Source organism: Tenebrio molitor, chromosome 4, assembly GCF_963966145.1.
Source record: "Tenebrio molitor chromosome 4, icTenMoli1.1, whole genome shotgun sequence".
In the NCBI taxonomy this organism is placed as follows: domain Eukaryota; kingdom Metazoa; phylum Arthropoda; class Insecta; order Coleoptera; family Tenebrionidae; genus Tenebrio; species Tenebrio molitor.
The window spans coordinates 10,117,689-10,143,393 of record NC_091049.1 but is presented as its reverse complement, the minus strand read 5'-3'; the positions used below and the strand labels follow the sequence as shown (position 1 = coordinate 10,143,393).

At 35.9% G+C, this 25,705-nt stretch overlaps 1 protein-coding gene and 1 long non-coding RNA gene across 2 annotated transcripts; one reads left to right on the top strand and one right to left on the bottom strand.

Annotated features, from left to right (window-relative positions):
* Positions 1 to 7,369: 7,369 nt before the first annotated feature.
* Positions 7,370 to 18,482, bottom strand: LOC138129502 (cytochrome P450 6j1-like). Its single transcript, XM_069045794.1, has 5 exons — positions 18,381 to 18,482; positions 9,138 to 10,005; positions 8,874 to 9,086; positions 8,571 to 8,822; positions 7,370 to 8,510 (listed from the first exon to the last, which is right to left on the bottom strand). Exons 2-5 carry the CDS (start codon positions 10,003 to 10,005, stop codon positions 8,347 to 8,349), a joined length of 1,497 nt encoding a protein of 498 aa, XP_068901895.1. The 5' UTR covers positions 18,381 to 18,482; the 3' UTR covers positions 7,370 to 8,346.
* A 2,292-nt stretch (positions 18,483 to 20,774) lies between these two features.
* LOC138129503 (uncharacterized) lies at positions 20,775 to 22,178 on the top strand. The gene is made up of 3 exons (XR_011159224.1): positions 20,775 to 20,997; positions 21,047 to 21,139; positions 21,189 to 22,178. It is a non-coding gene; the product is annotated as an uncharacterized lncRNA (long non-coding RNA).
* Positions 22,179 to 25,705: the final 3,527 nt, after the last annotated feature.

Sequence of the window (25,705 nt, the reverse complement as noted above, 5' to 3'; positions counted from 1 at the left end):
TTTTACTTTTCAAAAAGTATTTCCGATTTAACATTTATTTTAGAGATTTTTTGGCACTTGTACCTCAAGCTGGAGGAGCCAACGATCATCCGACGTTTACAAGTTTTTTCCAGTTGTACAGCATGTTGTCAACTTAAAATTTATTAAAGTCATCACAGTTCGGCAACTGTTTAGTATTAGATTCCGATACGAAGAAAAGTCAAATCAAAAAATCAATGAGAGAAAATTCGGGAAAAAATAGATTTGCTTATTGAAAAAACTGATACAGATAAGGAAAATGAACAATTTGATAATGATATGATTTTTCATAGTCTTGATCAAGACACCGTAGATTGTATAATCTATTATCTGACCGGATTGATTTGTAAAAAAAAGTTATAAAAACAGTAACTGTGACACATGTCGCAAGAATCTCAAGATGCCAACATAAAATTCCGAGGTGATCTAAATCACCCACCTTTAGCAATTTTCAATCTTTTTTTTTTAAATAGAGTGCATATTTAAACATACGTTCTCTCTGTTGATGCATTTGACCAAACAATAAACGAGATTTTCTCTAAAAATATAGTATGCACTTGAATTTTCCTGTCAAATGCATCAACAAGAAATTATGTCAAAACTAATTTATTATTTTTTTGTGATAAGAATAAATAGTTATTTGTACTAGTTATGAAAGTCATACCTACTTCTTTTATGAATTTCCAGTTTAATCAAGCAAATGAGTGAAAAAAAGAGACTTTCATAACGTGTTATACACACTATTTTTTGGAAATTGTTAAGTTGAGAAATTTGGCCTAAAAGGATTTATGAAAAATTAAAAAAAAAAGTAGGTGTGCTTTGCCAATCATCTCCAAGGAGATGGAAAAAAAATGATGCAAAAAGGACTACTTTTATTACAATTTTTCTTTTAAAAAAAGTGGAACTTTCATTACGATTTTTTGTTTAGAAAAGTGCTACTTTCATTACTATAATTATGCAAAAAATAATATTACAAAATTGATTTCAAAAACACAAAAAAATAGTCATTAAAAAAAAGAAAGAGTCAAGACTTTGTCAAGCGCAATAAATATTTAATATTTTTATAATCTCATTTTCATTTGATTTTGTTCTCTAACCTTTACTCCCAAAAACTGATGCAAAGGAAAACTGAAATAAGAGATTCAATAACAATGAATAGTTAATATGCGAGGTACCTACCATTAGTTAATACAGTATTTTTGAAATACGTTTGCCGTATTTACGTTAAACGTTAAAAGGTTTACCTATTGCCTAGATACATCACTATTTTACGTCATCTTATTGGTTTATAATGTCGTTTACCGTTATGGTACGACCAGCAAACCTATTCTAGAACTATCTAATCCTTGTTTGGGTTTTTATATTAATTTACACGCCGAAATTAGTGAGCCGCTGCAGCACTACCTTCTCCGTCTCTTTCTAACATGATCGTCTACCACTCGAGAGTCACGGCTTGGCGCTTCGTCGTTTTACCTTATATTATTCTCTACCGTGGCCGAGAGTAATCGCATGTTAGAGGTCTTCCATTATCTCGTGAACCAGCGCAGAACGGCCAAATTTGTTCCTTGCGTTAGATACTGGGCGACCCAAAAACATTAGACAAATATTTTCATTTTCAGTCTGGCTTTCGAGCAGTGGCGGCTCGTCAGGGGTGGCAGGGTGGGCAGTGCCCACCCAAAACCAAACGACATATTTTTTTTAAATTTTTATTTTAATTTTTAAATTTATCAATTAGTTATTTGATGATTTGTTATTAGAAAGTAAATGTTTTTATAGGTAAATCAAAACATTTCCGAGGCGAATTTTTCTCAGGGTGGACATCGTCTTGCCGGAGAGATGTTCGTAGAAATATGAAAGCTCTACGCGTATTATGGCCAACCGTGCGAAACTGTGAAAGAAAGAGACCGAAGTAGAAACGTTTGTTTAAGCTTGAGAAATGCAGGCAAGACATGTCTGGCCTGAGTAGAAAAGCATTCATTTGTACATTGCATTTTATTTTATTTAATTTCACCAAATCTGTTCAATTAATTTATTTCAAATTTTGTGTAATAATATTTAGGACTAAGATACATTGAAATAACTAGTAATTGTGAGAAATTATGCACTTAATTTTAAATAAAAAAATATTAAAACAATTTTTCTTTGACCAAGATTTAATTTTTGCTAAACGCTGGGGTTATTCTTAAAAATAGAAAAAAGAGTTATAAAAGAAAGTTGAATATCAGAGAAAAATCTTCAAAAAAGTCCGCGACAGCATATGTCTAAAATAAACCATAAAGCTATTAATGCAATAATAAATAAATTCATTCCTACAATATCTAGCAGGCCAGACATGTCTTCCCTGAAACTTCGTCAAGAATCGGTACCTAATCGGTAACGTCCGTACAACTTAAGATCGTAGATCGTGTGGTTTGTACATGTGGTGGTAGTTCGTCAATTCGTCATGGAAAATCTTCGAGAATTAGTAAGAAATAACGGTGATTTGGTTAATTATTTATTGACAAACGCGTTTAATAAATTATCGTACGATGACAAAGTTTTTATTAAACAATTAGACAGGCCAACCCCTTCATTAAATTCCTTAGTAAATACTAATAAAAATTCTTCTAACCGTAAATTTATATAATTCATCGTGGTTTGGAAAGTGTCATTGACTGACGGGTAATGAAATCAAAAGTAAACTTTTTTGCTGGCCTTGTTTTTTGTTCAACGATTCCAAATTAAAAAGCCCATGGTGTACGACAGGAGTTGACAATTTGAAGACGTTACATCAATCGGTCGAAAGACACGGGAAATCTAAAGATCATACGTACGCGGCCTTAAAATTAAAATTATTTGGAAAGCAAAATATAGAAAATTCTTTGGATTCAGCACATCGCACTTTTATTTTAGATTATAATGAAAAGGTAAAAAGTAATCGGGAAATATTAAAACGTCTCATCGATATGACAATTTTTTTGGATAACCAAGAATTGGCTTTCCGAGGTCACAATGAAAAAGAAGACTCGTCAAATCGCGGTAATTATAGGGAACTCGCGGAATTCTTGTCTTCTTATGATCCAAAATTTGAAGAATTTTTAAAATCGTCTTCGGTTTTTAGCGGTATGTCAAAAACAATTCAAAATGAATTAATTGAATCGGTTAACTATTACATAACTCGGAAAATAGAGTCAGAAATTCAAAATTCTGTTTGTTTTTTTTTTAAAGCTGTCGGTCCCGGCTACTACTTAGTAGTGGTCGTTAGGTCATGTTAGAGGCGCTTGCGCGACCTAAAAACATCTAGCACTTGGCCTTAGCCAGAAGGTATAGTTCTCCCAGAGCTGCAGCGATTTTATGGCAGGGTACTATTGTATAAACGTTAACAACACCGACAATAGGTTTAAACCGCAAGTACAACCCCTAATCGTAAATTCGTCCAAGTAGGTACTATGGCGGACAAAAAATTTTGGCCGTCATTGTCTGTCAATTCAAAAAAAAAATCCGTACTTTATTGTCATCATGATTACCGTCTTGATTATGAACGTTATTTTTTGGGTGGTAAATTTCAAAACTCAAAATTATTTTATCATTTCTACTACACAGAACGTTTACCTCAGGTTATCTATGTACGATTGCTCTAATTTTGTTCATTCATATCGGATTTTTGGAATATCTGAGCTTCAAACAGTTTAAATTGATTGTCAAAATGACAAGAATCGGAAGTGGGGTTACGATTCCTAAAGGTTTATTTACACTTTACTTGAATGTCAAGAAAGTGACGGCCAAAATTTTTTGGCCGCCATAGTACTACCCTGTAAACTGACAGGTATAGAACGAAAATGATGACTGACAGGGGTCTGTTTACGTCGCTTATCGGTATCTTAACAGGCGTAATAATTACTATTGCCCTGCCATAAAATCGCTGCAGCTCTGGGAGAACTATATACGATTATTTATTTTTAATGTCGGGCGAATTAAACGGATTACAATCAAAAATTAAGAGTACGGCCCCACAGGCACTATTTATTCATTGCTATGTACATCGATTAAATTTGGTACTTCAAGATGCGGTCGGTGAAATTCAAGAAGTTAAAATAGATATTTTTTGCAACACTTTCAGGAATATCGTTTTTTTTTTCAAAATCAACAAAACGTACAAACGTTCTAAATAGAATATGTAGCCGTAAAATTCCGGGAAATTCTCAAACGCAAGTCACGTATAGTAAGTACAGTTTTAAAATATAGAGATTAACTTTTGGAGGTTTGTTTTATTTATTTTATTGAGAATTTATTTTTTGTTTTATATTTATGAAAATCTTGTTATTTTTGTTGACTATATTAACACTCTCATCACTTCCATAATAACAAATAACACTTCCTAATTCCTTTCCCGGCAAGAGATTTTCTGGCCTTTCCCGTAGGTTCTTGCTGGACACTGTAATTAGCAGTGACTAACACAGAAATTCCTTTCCAGCAATTACAACAAACATAACCAAACATATAATATGTAATAACAATAATAACATTGGTGGAGGGAAGTATTAAAATGTCTGCCCACCCAGCCAAAAATGTCACGAGCCGCCACTGCTTTCGAGTAGTACTGGTGTTGTGTTTCCTTGAGTTTTCGTTGTCTTTTTGGCTTTAATTTGAACAAATCAGTTTTTATCAAATTTCAATAATTATGATATTTAGAAATATTTTTAATTGAAACATTTTCATTTTGAGAATTTTCGAAGGATGATGTTTTTAGAGTTCACTTTATCCCTAGCTGACTCCGCCCTCGCGCAGGTTTGGTTCACGACATAATGGAAGACTTCTACCGCGACCGTTTTGTTTGTGTCTTTTTCCTTCCCGATCCCTCATCCTCCCGTTCGCTTGTCGTTGTCGTTAAATCCTTCTACCTTGCCTTCTTTTTTTTGTTTTCCTTGTCGGCTTTTCTTCGTTTTCTTTTCGTTTGGCCCCAGCTGAAGAGGCAGCTGGAATCGTGCCCTTATCCTCACAATTTCAGCGGGACGGTAGCTACATACCGTCGGGTTTGTCAGGTCGCGAACCTTGGCCCTACGCCAGAAAAATTTCGCTCTTTCCTCTTTTCTTCTTTCTTCACGGCCTAGAGTTTATCGGAGTTCAGTAGGTCTTCTGAATGTACCTTTAACTTACCTTTCCCTTTTTTTTTAGACACCAACTCCATAAATTCCCTTCACCTTCTCGTCCCTAGACATTTTTTTTTCTTTCCTTCCTTCACGAACCTCTTAATCCTACTCTCTTCATCTCCCGAAACACCTGGAGACGGTCTCGATCGACGGTTCCCATCGACGATCGACGGCGTAGGCCTTTTGGTGCCTTTGTTTTGATTTTTCTAACCTATCTCGGTCCCGCTGTCGCGCGTCAAAAATTCGACCACGCACGCACCTGTCGGTTCTCAATGTTCCTTCTGTCGACAGCTGTTAAGGTCTGTTTTCCTTCACCGAGACTGGTTAGACTTTTTTGGGCAAGGCGATAAGTTCGCGTTTCGATGCCACTCTTCCTCTTTCGCAAAAGTACCGTGACTGGGTGAACTTGGTGTCAGCGTTTTTTTTTTGTGGATCGCACCGATTTTTGGGATTTTCACGAAGTCTCCTGTGCCGGTCAGAAGAGTTGCGTGGTTCTCCGTTTCGTGCTGCATAGCGTACCTTTTGGAACCCCAACTCTGTCGGAATTTCCGGATCTTGGGAGTCACGGACTTTTTTTTTTGGCTTTTCGTCGCCCCAAAAAAAGACCTCACGCCGACTGAGTAAGTCACAGTTTTCCCGTCGTACGTTACCTTAATAGCGTTCTCTTTTTTCTATGAAAGGGTCTTTTAAGTGGATTTTTTATTACGAGGACCTTTTGTCGGACCCGTTCCAGCGGATCCGTCGAGTTCCCTGTTTTTCTGGCCTTCTTTTTTTTATCTCCACCGGAGTCAGCAGCGGCCTCAACGGTACCAGGACCTCCGAGCGGCGAACCCCGCAGGACGCCGAAGGACGACGCAGGAGGCTCAGGTCAGATCGTTCCCGAATATCATATCGCACCTACAGGAACAGAGCCTCCATTTTGCTCGTGTCGGGTATCTCCGTCTCTCAAGGCCACAGCAGTTTTTCGGCAGGGAGATAACGTCCCTTCTTTTGCTTCTTTACCGTCTCTCTCTGTCGCGTATTTTGTCTTGTGTGTGTGTAATTTGGAATTCAAACTTTTTTTTTGACGCCGGTAAATTTAGAGTTGCGCTTTAATTCGATACCGTTTGTTTTGCGGTCGCACCGAGCTTGTACAAGTATCGTCGGCGGCTCGCGGGAATTTCATTTTTAGTTCAGATTTATTTTGTGCGTTACCGGTCAGGACCGTTCATTGAATTTTTTTGTTTGTTTGTTGCAATTATATTTGGCTTTGGCCACATCGAACAATAATGTAGTTTTATTTTTACAAAAAATCAATTGTACAAATTATTTTTTTTTATTTTCACTTATTGTAAATATTGTACCAGGGAATATAATTTGATTAAATTGGTTAACTGGGACACATGCGTTTCATTTCGGGTATCGGCCCCGGAGTATCACCGGATCCGGATACTCCCGAAGCATCAGTGCCGGAGGATCCTGGCGCCCTTTACTCTCTTGTCTTTCGGGTCTGGCTGATTCGTTCGCTTACCCCGCCCAAGACTGAGCTACCGGCAACAATTGCCAACCGCCGACCCAAAATTCAAAAATACCATGGCAATCTCTAAAGTTCGTCCAGCAAGAGATTGGTTGACATAAAAATCATTAAATGCTATTGTACCTAGAGAAAGTAATACCTAGCGCACGTAAAATTTGAAATATAGGTATCCTTCAAGCAGTAACATTTTTGTAGTGTTGGGTTTAATTTAATACAATTTAAAATCTCCCAATCTCTCGGTGGACGAAGTATACCAGTATAAGTTGCCTTCCTTCCTCTCAATATTACTTCCTTATTTTATCTCCTCATGCAACGTTTTTACGAACTTGTTATTTATACCACCTCTTGGTTGGAGTGGGAGAAAAGAAGGCAAACGTCTACACTTTAAAAATCACTCAATACTGCAACGCATCTTATGAGTGTAAATTCTTGGAAAGGTGCTATTTTTTGTGAAGCTGTTTCCTGAATCCAAAACATTCAAGTTGTTGAATGGGTACCGTCCTCTCCAGACCTCAACCGTTTTGAACACTATAGATCATTGTCAAGAACTTAGTGTATACAAACTTAGTTTACGGTTCTTGGGACATTGCTATTCACTGATTAAGCACAGTCAAAAAATCCAGACAAATTGGAATAGGAGAAGATTGTTTCTAACATTATGAAGAAGTCGATTAAGTGCATACCGCACCGTTTGCTTAAACGAGTATTATTGAATAAATATATGAATATTTATTTATTTTCTGTATAATATACAAGTGATATATGAAAATATTGAACCAACGCACAAAATAGTTATATAAAGCCTCCATCAGCTTATACAGTGCGTCAAGTTCGGCATAAATTCCATAAAACTGTAAGTATAAATTTCTGAGAAAAATCCTTGAACAAGTCAACTTTGTTTTTAAAAAGTGCATACCTATTATTCAGTACTTTGCTTATATTGACAGCTTGTCATCAATATTTTTTTTAAATGAGAACCCCCATTTTTTTCTTATTTTTCTGGTACGCCTTCGTACTAGCTAAACTATTAATGAAAACAATTGACACCTTACATGACAATTTTTTTGAGAAAATGACAAATTTTACTTAAAAAAATTTAATTTAATTTTAAACTTAATTTTTTTTTTCAATAGATTTAGTTACAATGGAAGGTTTATTTTAATAGACCAAACAATTTAGAACGATTTGCGGTAGAGAATTCACACTGAAACGGAACAATTAAGTCCTGACATTATTGAGCGCAGTGTACAAAGTGTCGGTGAGTGCCAAATAGTTGGCGGGAGGCAATATCAACATTTGCATTAAATTTTATTGTTAACCTGAGATGTTTGTTTGATTTTGTTTGAGGTCAATTAAAATTTTTACATTAAAAATTAAGTCAATTTTCTCAAAAAAATTGTTATGTAAGGTATCAATTTTTTTCATTAGTCGTTTAAGTACTAAGAAGGTCTACCAGAAAAAGATGGAAAAAGTGAAGGTTGTCATTTAAAAAAATTATTGATGACGTCATTATTAGGAGACGACAAGCTGTCAACTTAAATAACGTACTGTACAACATGCACTTTTTAAAAACAAAGTTGACCTCTTCGAGGATTTTTCTCAGAAATTGATACTTACAATTTTATCGAATTTATTCCGAACTTTACGAACGCACTGTATTTGGAATCCATCGATATGTAATTGTTAAACTTTCCTTAGTTTCAACTTCATGCCTTTAAATGGCGAAAGAGTCACCCCCTTTGGATTAAATCTGATTTTGGCTTCAGTGAAACAGGTTTTTTCTACCACAAAACTTTTTAAAATGTACGCCAATCCTAACTTTGTAGTTAATTTCCCAAATCTGGCACCTGTCAAAACCAACAACAATTAAAATAAATTTACATTTACATTAACACTGAAAGGCTTACCGATGCAGTTCCGTGGACCTTCTCCAAAAGGCATGTACACAAAATGTTCGATATTGTTGTTATTCGTTTTAGAAAATCGTTCAGGATTAAATACTTCTGGATTGGCAAAATATCGTGGATCATTATGTAGAGCTAAAATTGGTATAAAAACGGGCGTGTCTTTCTCTATAATGACGTCAGTTCCTGGAATATCGTAGTTGGTGGCAGTTTTTCTGTCCAAAAACGGAAGAACTGGATATTTTCTTAGTACTTCTAAAATGTAGAGTATTTAATGATCGATAAAGAAAAAATACAAAACTTTGCCTTTGACACACATGTCCAGGTATTCCATTTCTTTAAGAGAGTCATAATTGATGCCATCGTGTTTTCCAGAAATTAAATCAATTTCCTGTCGCAGTTTGTTTTGAATGTCTGGATGTTGGGCTAATTCGTGTAAAGCAAACGCAATGGTCGAACTAGTGGTTTCAAAACCAGCAGCGAAAAACATCACAGCTTGAGCGACGAGTATGTCCCCATCTTAAAATTAAATTTCAACATAATGTTTTGTTTGCACCTTTAGCAACGAACCCATAAACTGTTTGTCGTTAGTTTTCAACTGCAGTAAAATATCGATCAAATCGTTTCTGCTGACTTTTGAAGCAATTCTCCTGTCCATGATTTCGAGAAAAGATTTTTTCAGAAAATTGGCGCAGTACGGATGGATGAATTTCATTCTAAATAGTTTAGCAATCATGGGCGTTAAGAAATAACATCTTATACGAAAGGCGGTTAGAGTGTCATCCCAGTTGAATAATTTTTGAGCGATCTCGTTGAATTTGCAATTTGCGTTTTGAAACGAATGTGCGTTCACACCAAATACTGCCGTGCCGATCACATCCACGGTGAATCTAAGGGAGACGTCTTTCATGTCCACTGTCGAATCTAGCATGGCATTTTTTTCAAGATAATCTACCATTTCTTGTCCAACGTCTTCTATTAATCTAGACATAATTTTTATTTTAGACGAAGAGAACACCGGTGTGATTTTTCCCCGGATGTCTTTCCATTCGGGATTTTTCAGAAAAAATAACATGTGGGTGGAGATCGGATCGTCTCGTTTGTTGTTCAGGATGTTTCTGTCGTAAAAGTGTTGAAAATCGCTGATCAAGACTCTCTTGATAAGTTGAGGATCTCTTAGCAGCAGACAAGGTTTGTCCAATATGAAAAATCCGATAAAAGGTTTCATTGTTTTGTTGTACAAGTCACTGAAAATCTCTCCCATGGAGTCACGCATTAGCACACCGTTGTACACGTTACCAACAAATGGTAACGGTTTGAAGTATGGGACATTTTTGTTTTTCCAGTGATTAAAGTTTCGCGTGAAATACAGATAAAGGGAGATAAAAATTATTACAACGTAAAACACGAGTTCCACAAGAAAGGAAAATGTCAACATCTGAAACGTAGACATATCAGTATTGTATCTATTGATTTTCCCACTCTAATTTTCCTATGGGGTGGAAAAGTCAGAAGAAGAGTTTTAATCAGGTAGCAATAATTTGCACTGCATCAAAATAACCTGAATATTTTTTGTAGGTTATTAAATTCTAAACAAATTTGTTTAAACAATCTGATTTTAAAAGTTGTGCAGATATTTTAACCTGAGGTAGGATGTGTTAAAAGAAAGCAAAATAACCCAAGTCTCGAGAGACAATAGAGCGCACTAGAAATGGAGGAGGAATTGTCATAAAGTCCATTCATTTTGTATTGAACTTTTCAAGGTCAAATAATATAAATTTTAGCTCTGTAATTATGTTTTGTAAATAGTGACATGCATCTAACCAACATAATGTGATTTAGCAATGCTCAATTCAACGTTTACGGTGTTTACCTGCATGTCATTATTTACAAAACATAATTACAGAGCCAAAAAATAAAATTATTTGACCTTGAAAAGTTCAATACAAAATGAATGGACTTTATGTATAGTGGCGGCCGGGGAAAATGGGAATGGCTTAAATTACTTTGGGCTGTATTTAAATAAATCTGTAATGGTTATCATTATAAAGATTTACGACAGGGACCGAATTCTTTGAATACCTGTGTTCTTAGAAGGAACGATTTAAGAAGGTTTTGTTTGCAGGTGGTGACAGGCAAAAATTTGGCCCTATCGTAAATCTTTATAATGATAACCATTACAGTTTTATTTGAATACAGCCCAGAGTGATTTAAGTCATTCTCATTTTCCCCGGCCGCCACTATACGTCATATGTTATCAACCCTGTCAAGTCTGATCTTGTTTTTTTTTTTGTGTTCCTTTACTTGCCTTTAGTACGTTGTTTTTAAAGATTAAAAATTAAAAAACTGTTTTATTATTAATATCAGCGATTATTTCATTCATCATCGTTTTCGACCAATCGTAAGGCTTTATTTTTTGGATTATAGTGATGATTCGATAATTCGTCAAGTAGGTTTCTCAGATGTTTTCAATCCTATTCCTAAAGTAGTAAAATAAATACTGTTGTCAAATGGTACTATTTAATTCATGAAATAATCAACCGAATTACACTCTAGCTCTTGAAATGATCTGTTTTAAAACACTCAAGCTCTCAAAAGGTAACCACTCGTGTCACTTTGAATTTCAACCAATAATAATTATTAATTAAATTATTTTGTCCGATGCGACGATCCGAGTTTTCATGAGAGTTTTGATGAGAACTCAAGCTTCTGTGACTCGAAGGGCACACAAGAGTGTCATTTCGAACATTTAAGACGAATCTCTACGGGTAGTGTGAAATTTTGCGACGGGGGTCGGGTGCAAGAGGGTCTACGCACAAGCCAGACACAATTATTTACATTTACATTTTGTTTCCTCGCGAGCTTAGCTTTTACAGTACGAAGTGATAATATTGGTTGGTCTTGACTAACTACCATATATTTTATTATGTACATACACAATACCTACATACATTATTACGTATAGACTTCAAAGTACATGATAAAATTATACACTTTATTTTCTCCCCTGAAAAAAATGAACTAACAAAAATCAATCAATCAGATTCAACCTGGCAAATAACATTTAAGTTCATTTAAGTAATATACACTGAGCGGCAAAAGTATGGAATAAATTCCTTAAAAATTAAACAAAATTTTTTTCAAAAAAATCTTTGGACAGGTCAATTTTAGTTTATAAAAATACATGTTTTAGTACCAAACAAAATTCCAAGCAGTCATTTGTTTTCGAGTTATGACGTCATCGATAGTTTTATTAAATGGAAATCCCCTATTTTTTTTCTTGATTCTAATTGTCTAAATGACCGTGTAAAAATGTTGTTATCTTACATAAGGAAATTTTTGAGAAAAAAAAAAATAATAAAGTCGGAAAAAATAAATTTTATAACGAACAAAAACAAGTCAAAAAATCAAGTAGGTAAATCAAACAGTCAAATGTTACTGTCAATTTCATTCGTATGTGTTTTTTGTTTTACAAAACGTTTTCGAAAATGACTCATTTAACAGAAACACTTTTCCAGATTCTGCATTATTATCGGAAATTTTCGCATTGTAAATTAAAAATGTTATTTTATGTTAAATTTTAATAAATGTTCTTACGTATAGAAATTTTAATTTTGATTGGGTGCGGAGATAAAACTAGATAAAACTAAAACAGTGGGAATTTCTTCATAAACTTGCTTTTTGTCAACAAGCTGGGGAATGGCATTTCGAACATTTAATTCCATAATTTTAAGAACTTACTAACACAGTTTTTGACTTGTTTTTGTTCGTTATAAAATTTATTTTTTCCAACTTTATTTTTTTTTTCTCAAAAATTTCCTCATGTAAGGTAACAAAATTTTTATACTGGCATTTAGACAATTAAAAGGGCTATCAGAATCAAGAAAAAAAATAGGGGGTTTCTATTTAAAAAAACTATCGATGACGTCATAACTCGAAAACAAATGACTGCTTGGAATTTTATTTTGTATTAAAATATGTATTTTTATAAACTAAAATTGACCTGTTCAAAGATTTTTTCGAAAAAAATTTTGTTTAATTTTTAATGAATTTATTCCATACTTTCGCCGCTCACTGTATAACAAGTGTTCAATTGAAATGTTCATCAAGTTGGCTTTGAGTTTATTTTTTAAAAGACAACAACATCGTAAATTTAGTTGGTTAGACAAAGATAGTGACAAAGATCAAAGCCAATTTGATGAACTTTTCAATTGAACACGTTTTATATAACAATAAAATCATTAGTTATTGAATACGTAACATTTTCCAGATATTAGTACATATTACAATAATTAAAAATAAAGAAATTTCACAATGACCTAGAACATGAAGCAAATGCCGATATACAGTGTGGAAATTTTAACTGGACAAATTCACTCATGTTATGAAAACAGTTGATATTGACCAATAGTGTGCCGAATATCGCGAAAAAATCTAGTCATGGTCAGAAAATGCGTCTTCCGCCGACAAAAGCTCCCTTCCGGTGAAAAACAACGTTGACAAGGCTTTTGTGTTTGTTGGTAACACAAATTAATGAACAAAATGTCAGAAAATTATTTTGACGTTTTCCGAAATGGATTTAAAAAATCATTTTAGAAACGACTCCAGCAGTGATATTTACTACAAGGTGAAAACAATTTGGAATACAACAGGTAAATTGTTGCAGGAAAAGTGCCACGATGAATATAAACTAACCTTTAATCCGTTTTGTGATGTTGTTCCAAATGTTTGTTTGAATTGTTCATTCGGGGATTTGTCTAGACAAATATAACTCGACTTCCCATTTTTTTTCGGAAATTTTTGATTTTATTGGACTCAAAGTTTGTTGCTTTAGGCAAAACCACTCGACCCTAACGGATCTTGTGGTTATTGCCAAGCAACAAACTTTTCGTCATAAAATCAAAATTTTCCGAAAAAAATGGGAAGTCTTGTGATATTGTTTCTGAATAAAATTCATAACTTGGACATAGGTGATTTTTGTAAAAAATCCCGAAACAGGTCGATTTTTGTTTTTTTCTGTCCAAATTTTGGCGCATATGGTTTTTGCATATTTGCTCCCGGAAGCTCGCAACCACCCCTAACTTTTTTTTTCAAATGGAAGGGTATGCCAAGTGACACCTCGTTTGAAAACCCACTTCGCAAAGAATAAAAAAAAAATTATGCAACAAATGTTCAAAATGGACATCGTTTGTTTCTTGGCCAATTGCAAATCGATAGTAACATGCATCCCTTACGTTTTATAACATTTCCGGTGAGATTTGCCTAATTTCATGCCTAAAACCGAACAGTATTGAAGACCGTAAGCAATGTAGTAGACATGGAATTAGGCAAACGTAAGGGATGGTTACTATCGTTTTGCAATTTGTCAAGAAAGAAACGGTGCCCATTTTGAGCATTTGCATTAAATAGAATTCAAGGTATAAATTTTTTTTTATTTTTTAGCACGTAGGCTTTGAAAATATTCAGGAAACAAATTTCGTATTTCTTTTTGTTTATCCTTTATTGCTTGTAGGATATAAGGAGGATCTCGTATTTTCATATTTCTTGTATGCCTTGGATCTACTAATTCAGGCAAAATACACTCCATATAAAATTGTACAAGTTTAGGTTCCATCTCAAATTTCCAGAAATTTATATCTTGTTCTATTCTTTCAATTTTTAAATTATCGTTACCTGACATCCATACAGCCAAAATAAACTAGGCAAAAATGAATAGGGAATTCCACGATTTTTCTTGGAAAGCAAAATAATTGCCCCAATCCTCCCACGTATTCTTAAATACTATATAAATTTAAAATGTTACAGGTACTTGAAATATTAATGTGTATAGGGTGATTCTGAAATAAGTTTGGAAAAAAAACCGGTAATTGGTGATGATGAGAAGAATTCTGGAAGAAGAATAGACAAAAAATTTTTCTTATAAAAGTTTTTTCGTTTTCGAGATACAAATGATTGAAAATTTGGTCAAAATTGCCAGTACGCTGCTGAGTTAAAGGTGATTACCTGATTATCTTGGTAGTTTAGCAACAATAATAATCTAAGGTGCCCATCAGTCACAAACGTAACCTTACTTCTCTCGATCATTTCCATAGAAACATTTACAAAACATTGTGCTTGCACCTACGCCTTTATTGTGAAGTTGATGTAACAATGGTTGCTAATGAAATGAACAAATTCGGACAAATTTTCCCTATGCATGGGCGTTGAAAATACAAGGATATAGGGTAATTTCCTTCCTTTTGATTTCACCTCCAAAATTCATATAGGCAGAATAATTATGTGTCAAGGTGTTAAGGATACTCCACATTTTTTTTCCAAACTTATTTCAGAATCTCCCTGTATATTAATATATTTCTAACACATTGCATTACAAATTTTAAACTGTATTTATAAAAAATTCAAAAAAGGAAAAATTCCCTATTCATTTTTGCCTAGTTTACATGTTTTTCTTTTGGTTACATGTAACTGACCCTGAATTTGGTAATACCAAGCATGTTTCTTGTTTATGCTGTGATCATTTTTATTCCAAAAGTTATTTTTTTTTCTCTCGATTGCCTCTTCTATCTTCATATTGAATGCCGAAAAGGGGCATTTTATTTCTACTAAAGTATGATTATTATCTATTAGTCCGTCTGGTATAGCCCCAAGAAATTAGAATTCTTCATCAATGAACATACCGCACTCTAAAATTTTGACTCCTAATTGTTTTTCCAACTGGCGCAACGCAGTTTGTTCGAAATGTTTTCCATGTTTTATGGAAGGAGTTTGAAGATTTTGATTGGAATATACAGGGTGACTGACGAAAAAAAACCTTTGAGGCTGTATCTTACTTCTTCTTTATCCGATTTAAATAAATGACACATCAAATGAAATAGTTCGAAAAACACTTCATTATTATCCTATTCGATATTTTTTTAGACATCTGTTTTTTGACAGACGATAGCCAACTTTTTTTTTTCAAATTACACTCTATATATCTTTTTATTCGTTCTTATAAAGAATCTTCTTCTGAATAATCCTACATTAAAAGAAAAAACAAAAAATGTATTTTAAATGAAAAAAATTGAAAACCAAAAATCAAGTAATCAAATTTGTAAACAATACAAAATCTATTCTAGTTGCTCAAAATTTCCTCAATGCTGTTGCAGACACTATCGATACCTTCTAGAAATGCCCACCTTTGCATTCAGTAAAAAATTTCGGGGTTTTTCGTGACATACTCGCACTATCTTTTTTCTTAACTCTTTTTGGGTACCTGGTGGGGTCAAATAAACCTTCTCTCGAAAGTTTCGTATGAATATAAAGAAATCCAATAGATTCAAATCTCTAAAAATGCCACACCACAGGTTAACACTAAATCGTCTTTGGAAATTTTCTTCCACAGCAACATTATAATAAAAAAAAAAAAAAACTGTTTCGACAAATGAATACTCAGAGCTTACTTAGTCATTTGGAGCATTTAGAACAAACTTCTATCTTGTTTATTTTGGTCACTTGATTTTTAAATTTTGTACATTTACTTTTTAATTTCTTGACTTTTGTTTCATGAATGGGTATAGTTTTTTGCATTTTTATATTTAGAAGACAAATCTCTACAATACTCAATAAAAAAAAAATGTACAGTGCTATTTGAAAAAAAGAAGCTGATGTTCATCTGTCAAAAACTGGACGCAATATATTTTTTTTATTTAGTTGGGTATTGAAGTGTTTTCAAAATTATTTCATTTGATGTGTCATTTATTCAAATCGGATAAAAAATAAGCAAAATACAGCATTCCCGCTGAAATGGAACAAATCAGCCCTGACAGTCTGCATTCGTGTCGGTGAGTGCCAAATGGTTGGCGGGGGGTAATTTCAACATTTGCATTGAATTTTATTGTTAATGTTTATTTGTTCTTGTTGTCTCAAAAAAATTGTTACGTAAGGTACCAGTTTTTTCATTGATCGTTTACGCAGTAAGAAGGTCTAACAGAAAGAGAATAAAAGTGGGGGTTGTCATTTAAAAAAATCGGTAATGACGTCTTGACGTCATTGCGCAAAAATCAATGACGTCATTTAAACAAATTGCACATCACAGGATGGCATTTTTCGAAATAAAATCGATCTGTCCGAGCGATTTTCTTAAAAATATCACATAACGCTATTATGATCAATGTACCTACAATGAGTAAGATCATCTTTGTTTCTTGGTCTAGTAATGCTCAAGGCACAACTACCCCCAGAGTCAAACTTTTAGTTTGAGTGTACATAACAGGCGAGCATTTGAAATTGTTAAACTAAACGCCAGGCGGCAGCACGTAGTAGAGACAATTTTACTGTTTACAATGGTCTCGAAGTCCTATTAAAATTTGGTGCAATTTAAATTTTTTTTGTGTACATTTTTTTTTGTTGCAAGATAAAAGATTAAACTATGTCTCTCTAGTGTTGAAATTTGCATTTTTGGTTTATGTCCATCACAAATTTTAGGTCAAATATACAGAAAAATGTACAAGTTCAAGACGTAAAACAACTTTCAAAGTTTTTTTTTTTTTTAAACAACACTAGAGAGACAAAGATTTAAGTTTTATCTTTCTGAATATATCATATTTTGATTGCAATAATTAATACAAATGGCTATTTTAATGGGACTTCGAACGCATGTTTTACTGCACCAATGCCACAGTAGGGATTGGTCTTAATGTAAACGTTAGTGCCCTTGATCAAGTGTGGTGCGTAACTTCAATGTCACTCTCACTTACTACGAATAAAGAATTGGTTTTTGCTTGACTATCTAAGTTTTTATCTTCTTTCGCTTTTAATGTACGCACGGAGACATTGGCGGGTTATACTAGAATTTATGATCAAACACTAATTATAATTTTATCTGGGTTTAGAAAGATTTTTCAAAAAAATGGTAAATAGAAAAGTAATTTGTTTTGATGAGTTCTATCACCGTTTAAATTTTCTTAACGCATTTCAATAACATACTGTATTTTATCAAAGTTACGATAATACTTAAAAAAAGAGTTTGAGCGCTTACAACTTACGTAATATTTGAAATAATTTATTTAACGCGACATTACTTATCAACAATTTGATTCCATAAGCAAAGCCATATACGTATCAGAAACTGAAAATCTTCCGTCAACTTCACAACACACAGCTTCAATTTAATGACATTTGGATTGCTTCTTCGAGTATCAATAATATAGCACGGCAGAACAATGTACCTATGTGAAACGTAAAGGGTGTTTTTTTAAATTTGGCGTCGAAGTTGGCGTTGGAGAGTCGATTGAGAATTTGAGAACGCACCACTCGTGTAAAAGCCTAAGATTTAAACAGCTGATGCGTGATCCGTTATCTTTGACGCCAAATTTTAAAAAACACCCGTTATTACTCTCAAGTAAACTGTATAATTATAACGAAATTTTTTCAGATCCAGGTCGTTTTCAGGTAGGAAGAACACAAATCAGTGTTTCTGATTAACATACATACTTCTTTTGACGTTTCCATTCCCGCAGGGGGGGGGGGGCATCAGAATGGGAATATCACCGATCTTCACTTGTACCTACTCCTTAATTAAAAAAAAAAATACGAAAAAAAGCTTTTTGTTCGAAACTTTTTCCATCACTATTTTCTGTCTACTAGGCCATATCGATGTGAACGAGTTTGAATGTTCACAATTCAAATTCAACACATTAACTTTTGTTTGTTTCAAACAAAAATCATATTTTTTAAGCAACAATTTACACCAATAATGAAAATGTTAGAATGTTAGGTACACTTGAAAAAATACTATATGTGAATAATACTTGTAATGTACTATTTTCTTACCTTCACTTAACAAGGAGCACTGTTAACAGTGTTAACTAAATAACTTTTACCAGTATTTAATGTAAAATAAACAAGACTCGTTGATAATAATATATATACTTGCTTTGGTAGTTATCAACGATTTTTTTTCGACTTTAGATGTGCACATGCCACTGCACATTAAAAATCCATTTCTGATTAATAATTAAAAAAAGGAGAGTAGATAATTATTAATATTGACAACACTTGGTGTCAGTACAAATCCGGACGAAAATAATTCTAGTATCTTTAACGTTACAAATTTGAAATTTTCGGATTAGTTAACGCTTAAGGTAGCCATACACGAGCGGGATTCCTCAAGGTTCGGCCTGAACAACGTGGGTGGCGACGTCCATGAGGCCGAGGTGGGTAGAGGAGACACAAAAATCCCGAACAAAAATCAATTATTTTTCCGGCTTGAGGCCGAATATTCCCAGTCTGTTGGTGCGTGGATGTGTTATCTTCTTTAGCGATAAAAGGGGTGACCAATGAAAGAAAAAATATGTATCGTGATCCATCCTCAAGTAATTGTGAAAATTTTTCAGGAAAACCTCCAGTTCAGTAATTAGACTCTCTTGCGAAAGCAGTCCCACGGAATCATACAACCGACAGTCGCTAAAATATCATCATCTATTGATGCTATGATGAAAACAATTTGTAAAACCATAAGAATAACCAACAACCACCATCAGTGAACACTAAACTAGGGTGTTAACTTGGAGTTGAACCTGGAGAAAATCCCCAAAGCCCTTTCCTTGAGGATTTCCTCTCCGTGTGTGGGCGAGGGTTCGGTAGAGGAAATCCGTTTTCATTTTGTTTTTCAAAAAAAACGTTCTTGTCATAACTATTTATCAACTAATAGGTAAGCATAAGATATATTAAAAATTTTTGAAAACAATACTAAAAAACCAGGTTTGGATTCTTTCTTTCTTTCTAGATTTTATTTCGGTAAAGTCACGAATTAGTTTATCCCCTTCCCTAGGGTGACCAGAATTCAAAATTTTCAAACCGGGACATTTAACGGCAGTTGAAGGTTAGGGGAGGGGGTACACTTTTTCTTATACAAGCTGGTCCACGAGTACCTAATGAAGAGCCCGACGAAATTGAAAATGCAACCCACACTACATTTCCGAAAAAACCTGGCTAGGTACTGCAATTAAAATATCCAGCTGTTTTCGAAAATGTATTGTGGGTTGCATTTTTAATTCCGTCGGGCTCCTTATCACTCGTGGACCACTCTGTATTTATAAAACATTTATAAAACAATGAAATGACCGTTCCTATCAATCCTTGCAAAAACTAAACAATTGTGACCCTCAATGGGCCAGTCACATGTCCGGGCTCAGTTTTTTTGTTTGGGGCTCGTGGGGTGTGTTCAAAATGGACGCCAGGCAACGAAATAGTGGAGTCACTGGTGGCCTTGCTCAGTTGCCGGAACAAGGGCTTAGAGTTCTCGACAAAATTTAAAAAAGAAACAGATTTGAATGGAAATTAATGTCGCACTCTTTAATGAGAAAAGTTGGAAATCAAATTCAAGTATAATTCTTCAAATAAATTTTGTGTAGAGAGTATTGTAAACTAATAATAATAAGTATTTACCAAAAGTTTGTAGCATGTCAATTTGCCACTATTTGTTTTGGCCGGGGTAGGAGGCCAAGAGGTCCTACTTATGCTCGCGGGACTAATAGATCGCTGTTCGAAGATCGGGAACAAGCAAGATAACGCACGGCACATGACGTCGCGACGCGCCCACCCTGCCGTAACCTTTTTCGGGACGCTCATTTCGAGATCATTCAGTTTTGTTTGTGTCGTCAATCAATTCACTTTCAGTTTCACTTTCGGTTTTCGTTTGGTTTTTTTTTTGCGGTTTCATTTATTGAGAGTTTCACTTTGTAGAGTCAGCCAGCCAGTTTTGGGGCGGCTGGAATAACACATGTTAGCCCCTAAATTTTAGGCTGAGGTGGCCTCCACGCCTCTAGGATGTCTAGCTGCGTGACTTGCCGGAAAGTTATCTTCTTCTCTTCTTCTCCCCAACCTTCTTCCTTCATCCTTGTGTGTTCAACCCTTTGAGATCCTGCGGGAAATAGCCGTCAACATCTTTCGTGAATTACGCGCGGACTCACCGACACATTACCGCTTCAACATCTGAATTTTCGGATCGGTGAAGTCCAACGTAAACAAACCGGCGCCATGATCGACCATCTGTCATTAAGCGCGCAAGTGTAGTACCGCCGGAAGTTGTCATCAGGATGCGCGGTCAGTACAATTACCGGGACGCCTTATCGCCCAACGGAATAAGGTCCAGATCTCTCGTGTTGCTATACTAGATTCGGGGGTAACCAAAAAAAACCCATCGCGAGCGGAAATTAGAGGACTCGGTCGGCGACCGCCGAACGGGCCGCGGTGCCTCAAGTCGCGAGCTGCGAATCACGTGCGTGGCGTTCGGGATCCGCAATCATCCCTGTGGGTGGATTGCCGAACGCCATGGCGCTTATCGTCCGGCGCTGCCAGCCTTCGGGGCCGTCGAAGAGCCCGAAGATTTACCGTACCGCTACCGTTACCGTTTTGCCGTGGTCGAGAAACCCCTCGTCGTATAGAGGTAATTATCCGTCATTAGCGAATTCACTTCACTAATTTTCGTCTATTAGGGGTCGTTCGAGCCAGATTACCGTACCGTACCGCGAAGGAGAACCGAAAAGTCCTCCTTCGATTTATCGGGAGCAACCCCTTTCAGCGGAAAGGTAATTACCGAATCGATTGAGTTTCGCAACACTAACGTCAATTCGTTAGGGGTCGCTTTTTAGGGTGATTGTTCACCAGGATATTGTTCGTTTGGGCCGTTGTTCTTGAGGGCCAGTCGTCGTTCTTTGGGGTGGTCAACGCCAGACCAACCATTGTTCTTTAGGGTCAGCCGGACCACTTACCGTCGTTCGGGTATCGTTTTGAGGGTGATTCTTCGCCAGAATCATCGTTTTGAGAGTGGCCGCTAGCCACATCGCATTTTGAGTCGTCGCCAGACAAGTCATCGTTCGTAAGGACCATTTACCGTTCAAATAATGAATATCGTCAAGGTCACGCCGTGACGCCAAGAAAGGCATAAGATAAGTCGCCACAATTTTATTGCGGAATCATAAGAATTTGCGCCTCAAATTTCCCACTTCTCAACATTTAGAACCGTCTCATACTTGTAAAATTTCATACTTCAAATATTTCTGATTTTTCAAAAGAATTCACAAGTTTCAAGTTTTCAATTTTGCATTTCATTCACTTTTAGTAGTTCTTCTACTTTCAGAAAGTTTGCAAATTTCACATAGTCAAGTCAAATTTTCGGAACTCTTCCGACCGCATGTTTTTATGGCTTTTTTTGTAAAACTATAATGTCAGGGTCACTGCCAGACATTTTTCAATCATAGAATCGAGGTTAGTTTAACGTTGTAAATTTATAAAAGCAGAAGACTGCGTTTCTTTTTCGTTTCACATATGTAACAAATTCTTTCTTCTTTACATCGGAGTTGTTGTATTAATTTTAAGTTTATTCACAACAAAATTATCAAATAAGTTACAAGGTCACCTGTAAGGGAAAGCTTTCTTGATAAGACCAGAATAAGTGTATTTAATAAGATCATTAGTGTGAACTGGTTCGAAATTTCCATTTGAACAGAATTACGTAGAATAGCGTTTGCCAATTCCACGGACCAGTGCACACTTTAGTAAGCACTTCTGATTTCCTGGACTGTTGGCCCTAAAGTTGAATAAACCAATTATTTAATTCCCAAGGAATTAGGTTTTTCATTTGTCTTGTCCCCGAAGTATAAGAGAATACTGAGCACTTGTCCCGGCAGCTGGACAAGCCTAACAACCAGCTCAAAAATATAGCTGCCTGGCGCCCATTTTTCATTTTGTGAACCCACACCCTATGCCCCGAAAACCCCCTGAGAGCCCGGAGCAGTCACTGGCCACTTTTTGGTCACAAGTTCATTAGAAAATTATGGGAAAATTGTTAGGAAATTATAAGAAAAGCTTTTCTTTTACAAATCCCAAGACGGGCAATAACTAATATTTACTATTATAATTTTTTGAGTGATCACTTGATCAGTAAATTTGCGAAACAATCGACGATATTGAACATGGAAATTGCGTTGTGAACTGATGTTATTTAATAATTTTGAGAATTGAAAATTTCATAATTCTGAGAAAACTAAACCTTAGCGGGTTCCTCGCGACGTTACTGCGCCAGGCGATAAAGATTTTCACTTATCTTTCCCCTGTTGGTTGTGGACTCTTGGCGAGTTGACAACTAGGCAAATCCAAAAAACACTTCGACAACTCCGAAAAGCTTCGAAAACTCCGACAACACGCAAATCCGAAAACTTCGACAACTTCGAAAAAGTTCGCCAACCTCGGAAATCTTCGAAAACTTCGGCAACTCGGCAAATCCGAAAAACTTCGAAAACTCCGGCAACTCGGCAAATCCGAAAACTTCCACAACTTCGAAAATCTTCAGCAGCCTCGGAAAATTCGAAAAGTTTAGGAAACTTCAAAAAACTTCGTTAGCTCTAACAACTTCGGTAACTCAAAAAAAGACGGGGATGAACGACCCCTAACGAACGGCGTTATTAACGAAAATGAGAACGATTCGATAATTACCTCTCTGCTTGAAAGGGGCGACCTGACGATAACCTCCGATCGAGGATGACGATGCGGTATTCCCTTTCGGAGGCGGTACCGGGTAACGGTAAAAAGGGCAACCTGACGATAACCTCCGATCGAGGATGATGATACAATGGTCCCTTCGGAGACGGTAACCGTTATCGAAACTTTTCGGTACTATCACGGCACGCCAGGTCGCCTGGCGGTGGCCAACTCAAGATGTCGTTTCCACCTCGTGCAGTTTTTTCGCAACTCCCGGTAATTTTCGGTTCTGCGTGGCGCGAGACAATCGGCACTTATTCCCCTTCGCAAGGAATTCCGATTTTCGAATGCACAGCGCATCGAATGAAGGCACTTCCGCAGTACTACTCGTGCACTCTGACTTGTCAAAACAACTATTATGGCGGTAGCTCGGTGGCCGCATGGCTGTCGGAGACAGTGCTCCGAGGTCGCGGTCCCGGCGCTAGTGGCTTCGAATCTCACCGAAGGAGGAGGATTTTTTCCGAGGAAGGAACCTCCGCCGGGCCATGGATGTGTGTGTATGTCTTTCAGGGGCTGACGGTAGGATGGTGGAAGGAAGAGCGACACTCTTCCGACACCACCGCGAGGTCAGCAGGGTTCAAATCCCAGGCCGGATGGGCCTCCCATGGATGTTGTGTTGTATTCGTGTTGTGTTGTCCAGAAAAGGAGAAGAGAGGGTGGGCGTGGGTGACCGGGGAAAGTACCTCGGAGCCCCGCCGCATATAAGGAAAAAACAAGTCGACCGCAAGGTACCTGATAGGCCAGTAGTGGTGAAAGGGGAAAGGCTATAGAAAAAAAAAGGACTATTATGGCGCCGCTTTTTGAGCGATTGTACTCTATTTGCTTGTTTACCACGTCTGTTTCCAGTATTTTGGCCGCGATAGTACCTAGGTAGATCAAAAAATTGATCGTCAATAAAAAATGGTGTAAGGAGAAACTCGGCCTTGAAAGACGTCTGGTTTGCAAGAAAAAGGAAAAAAAAACTGTTAAACGTGGCTACAGATGCAAAAACGTAGACGCGTATGAAACAAACGCGCACTATCGCCGAATTTTCTTCGCGCAAACGCAGGTGACATATTTGACGTTTATCTTTCTAACCTTACAAACACTTACAATGTTAAAGACAACATTTGGACGTAATTTATTATACTGGATGCTTTAATTCTTCCATAAAGGACTAAAACACGACCGGGATATTTTAGCGAGATAATTTAGTTCACGTACGCATCCTGTGTCTTCAAATAAATTGACGACTCTATTAACCTTAAATTTTGTAAAGCCTACATTTGGATAGTGTTCCACGAGAAAACGAACTGTGTCATTGAAGTTCTTACGACACTCTCCATAGTCAAAGATTGTTTCCTTTTTCTACAATATTGAAATTTCTGCCATTGTAGTCTATTTTTAGAGTAGGTATTTTCAATAAATTTACACAATTTGACTTTTCTAATAAAGCTTTTGACAGATTTTAAGGGGTGTACAAAATGTTGCTTGGCAACTTTTCATCAATTGTTTCAAAAGGTAACTGCTCAAATACCTTCAAAATTTAGATTAAATTGTTAATAACAAAATCTCATCTTTTCGTTGAATCAGACGAGTGATTTAGTTAATTATTTGTGTAGACCCCTATTTTTTAATGTTTAAAAATCTAATAATAATTGCGCTTAATTTTCAACAACGGAAACACGTGTTAAAATTACATTTTTTAACTTCAGGTAATTTTATTATTATTATCTAATTGGTAATTGAACCTTCACCGTCCAAAATATCTGTATTTTAAATTTCATAAAAATCCGTTGGCAATTAACCGAGATATCAGCACGAAAGTCTGAGCCACCCTGTATAATTGACTCAAGTTGCAAAAAACCACTTGTCATTTGTAACAGCATTATTTTTTTCAATATTTTTGAAGCAAATAAAGGCACAAAAGGACCAGAAAATCATTGTCTCGATTGAATATTTATTTTTTTGCGCGATTGTACTCTATTTGCTTGTTTACCACGTCTGTCAAAATTTTCATACCCCGTGTTTTCCTTGTCTTTTTGATTACACATTGAGGTCGTCGATTTCAAAAATTCTTTAGTTGTGACGCCATGAGGAATTTTTCTTGTAAATTCAAACTTGTTTTCGACACAATCTTCAATGTACTCGTAGCTGAACTTCGAGGAAACGAGTGACTCCTTGTCCTAGCGTTCTCTGGATTTCTCAGAAATCAGGGCTGAACGTACCCCACATTCCAAGTTTCTTCTACAGTTTTCGGAATCACTCATTTTACTGCTTCTTTTTCAACACGACTGGCGATATTTGCACACAAAAACTGCAATGGCGGTAATTGTTTGCAGATTGCCTTAGAAACGCGATACAAAAATCGACATTATGGCAACACGATGTGAAGGGAGTCGTATCGCATTGCATTCTAGTTAGGAATGTTTTGTAATAAATATTCAATCGCGCAAAAAATCTCATTAGGATCACGAACGTTAATGACAATGTACCGATCACAGACAATATTTGGAGTCGTCGCTGCGCTCCTCCTCCAAACAATTGTCTTCGATCGGTACATTGTGTTTACCGTTCTTTATACTTCTAAATATACTATTTAGTAACACGATATTGTTTCTTTTCGTATAATAGAT

Bases quoted from the DNA above. Each gene is read 5' to 3' on its own strand.
- LOC138129502 (XM_069045794.1), bottom strand. From the start codon at position 10,005: ATGTTGACATTTTCCTTTCTTGTGGAACTCGTGTTTTACGTTGTAATA. The intron at 8,823-8,873 runs GCAAAGTTTTGT...TCTACATTTTAG, and splicing joins CCTGGACATGTGTGTCAAAG to AAGTACTAAGAAAATATCCA. The intron at 8,511-8,570 runs GTAAGCCTTTCA...TGGTTTTGACAG, and splicing joins AGGTCCACGGAACTGCATCG to GTGCCAGATTTGGGAAATTA.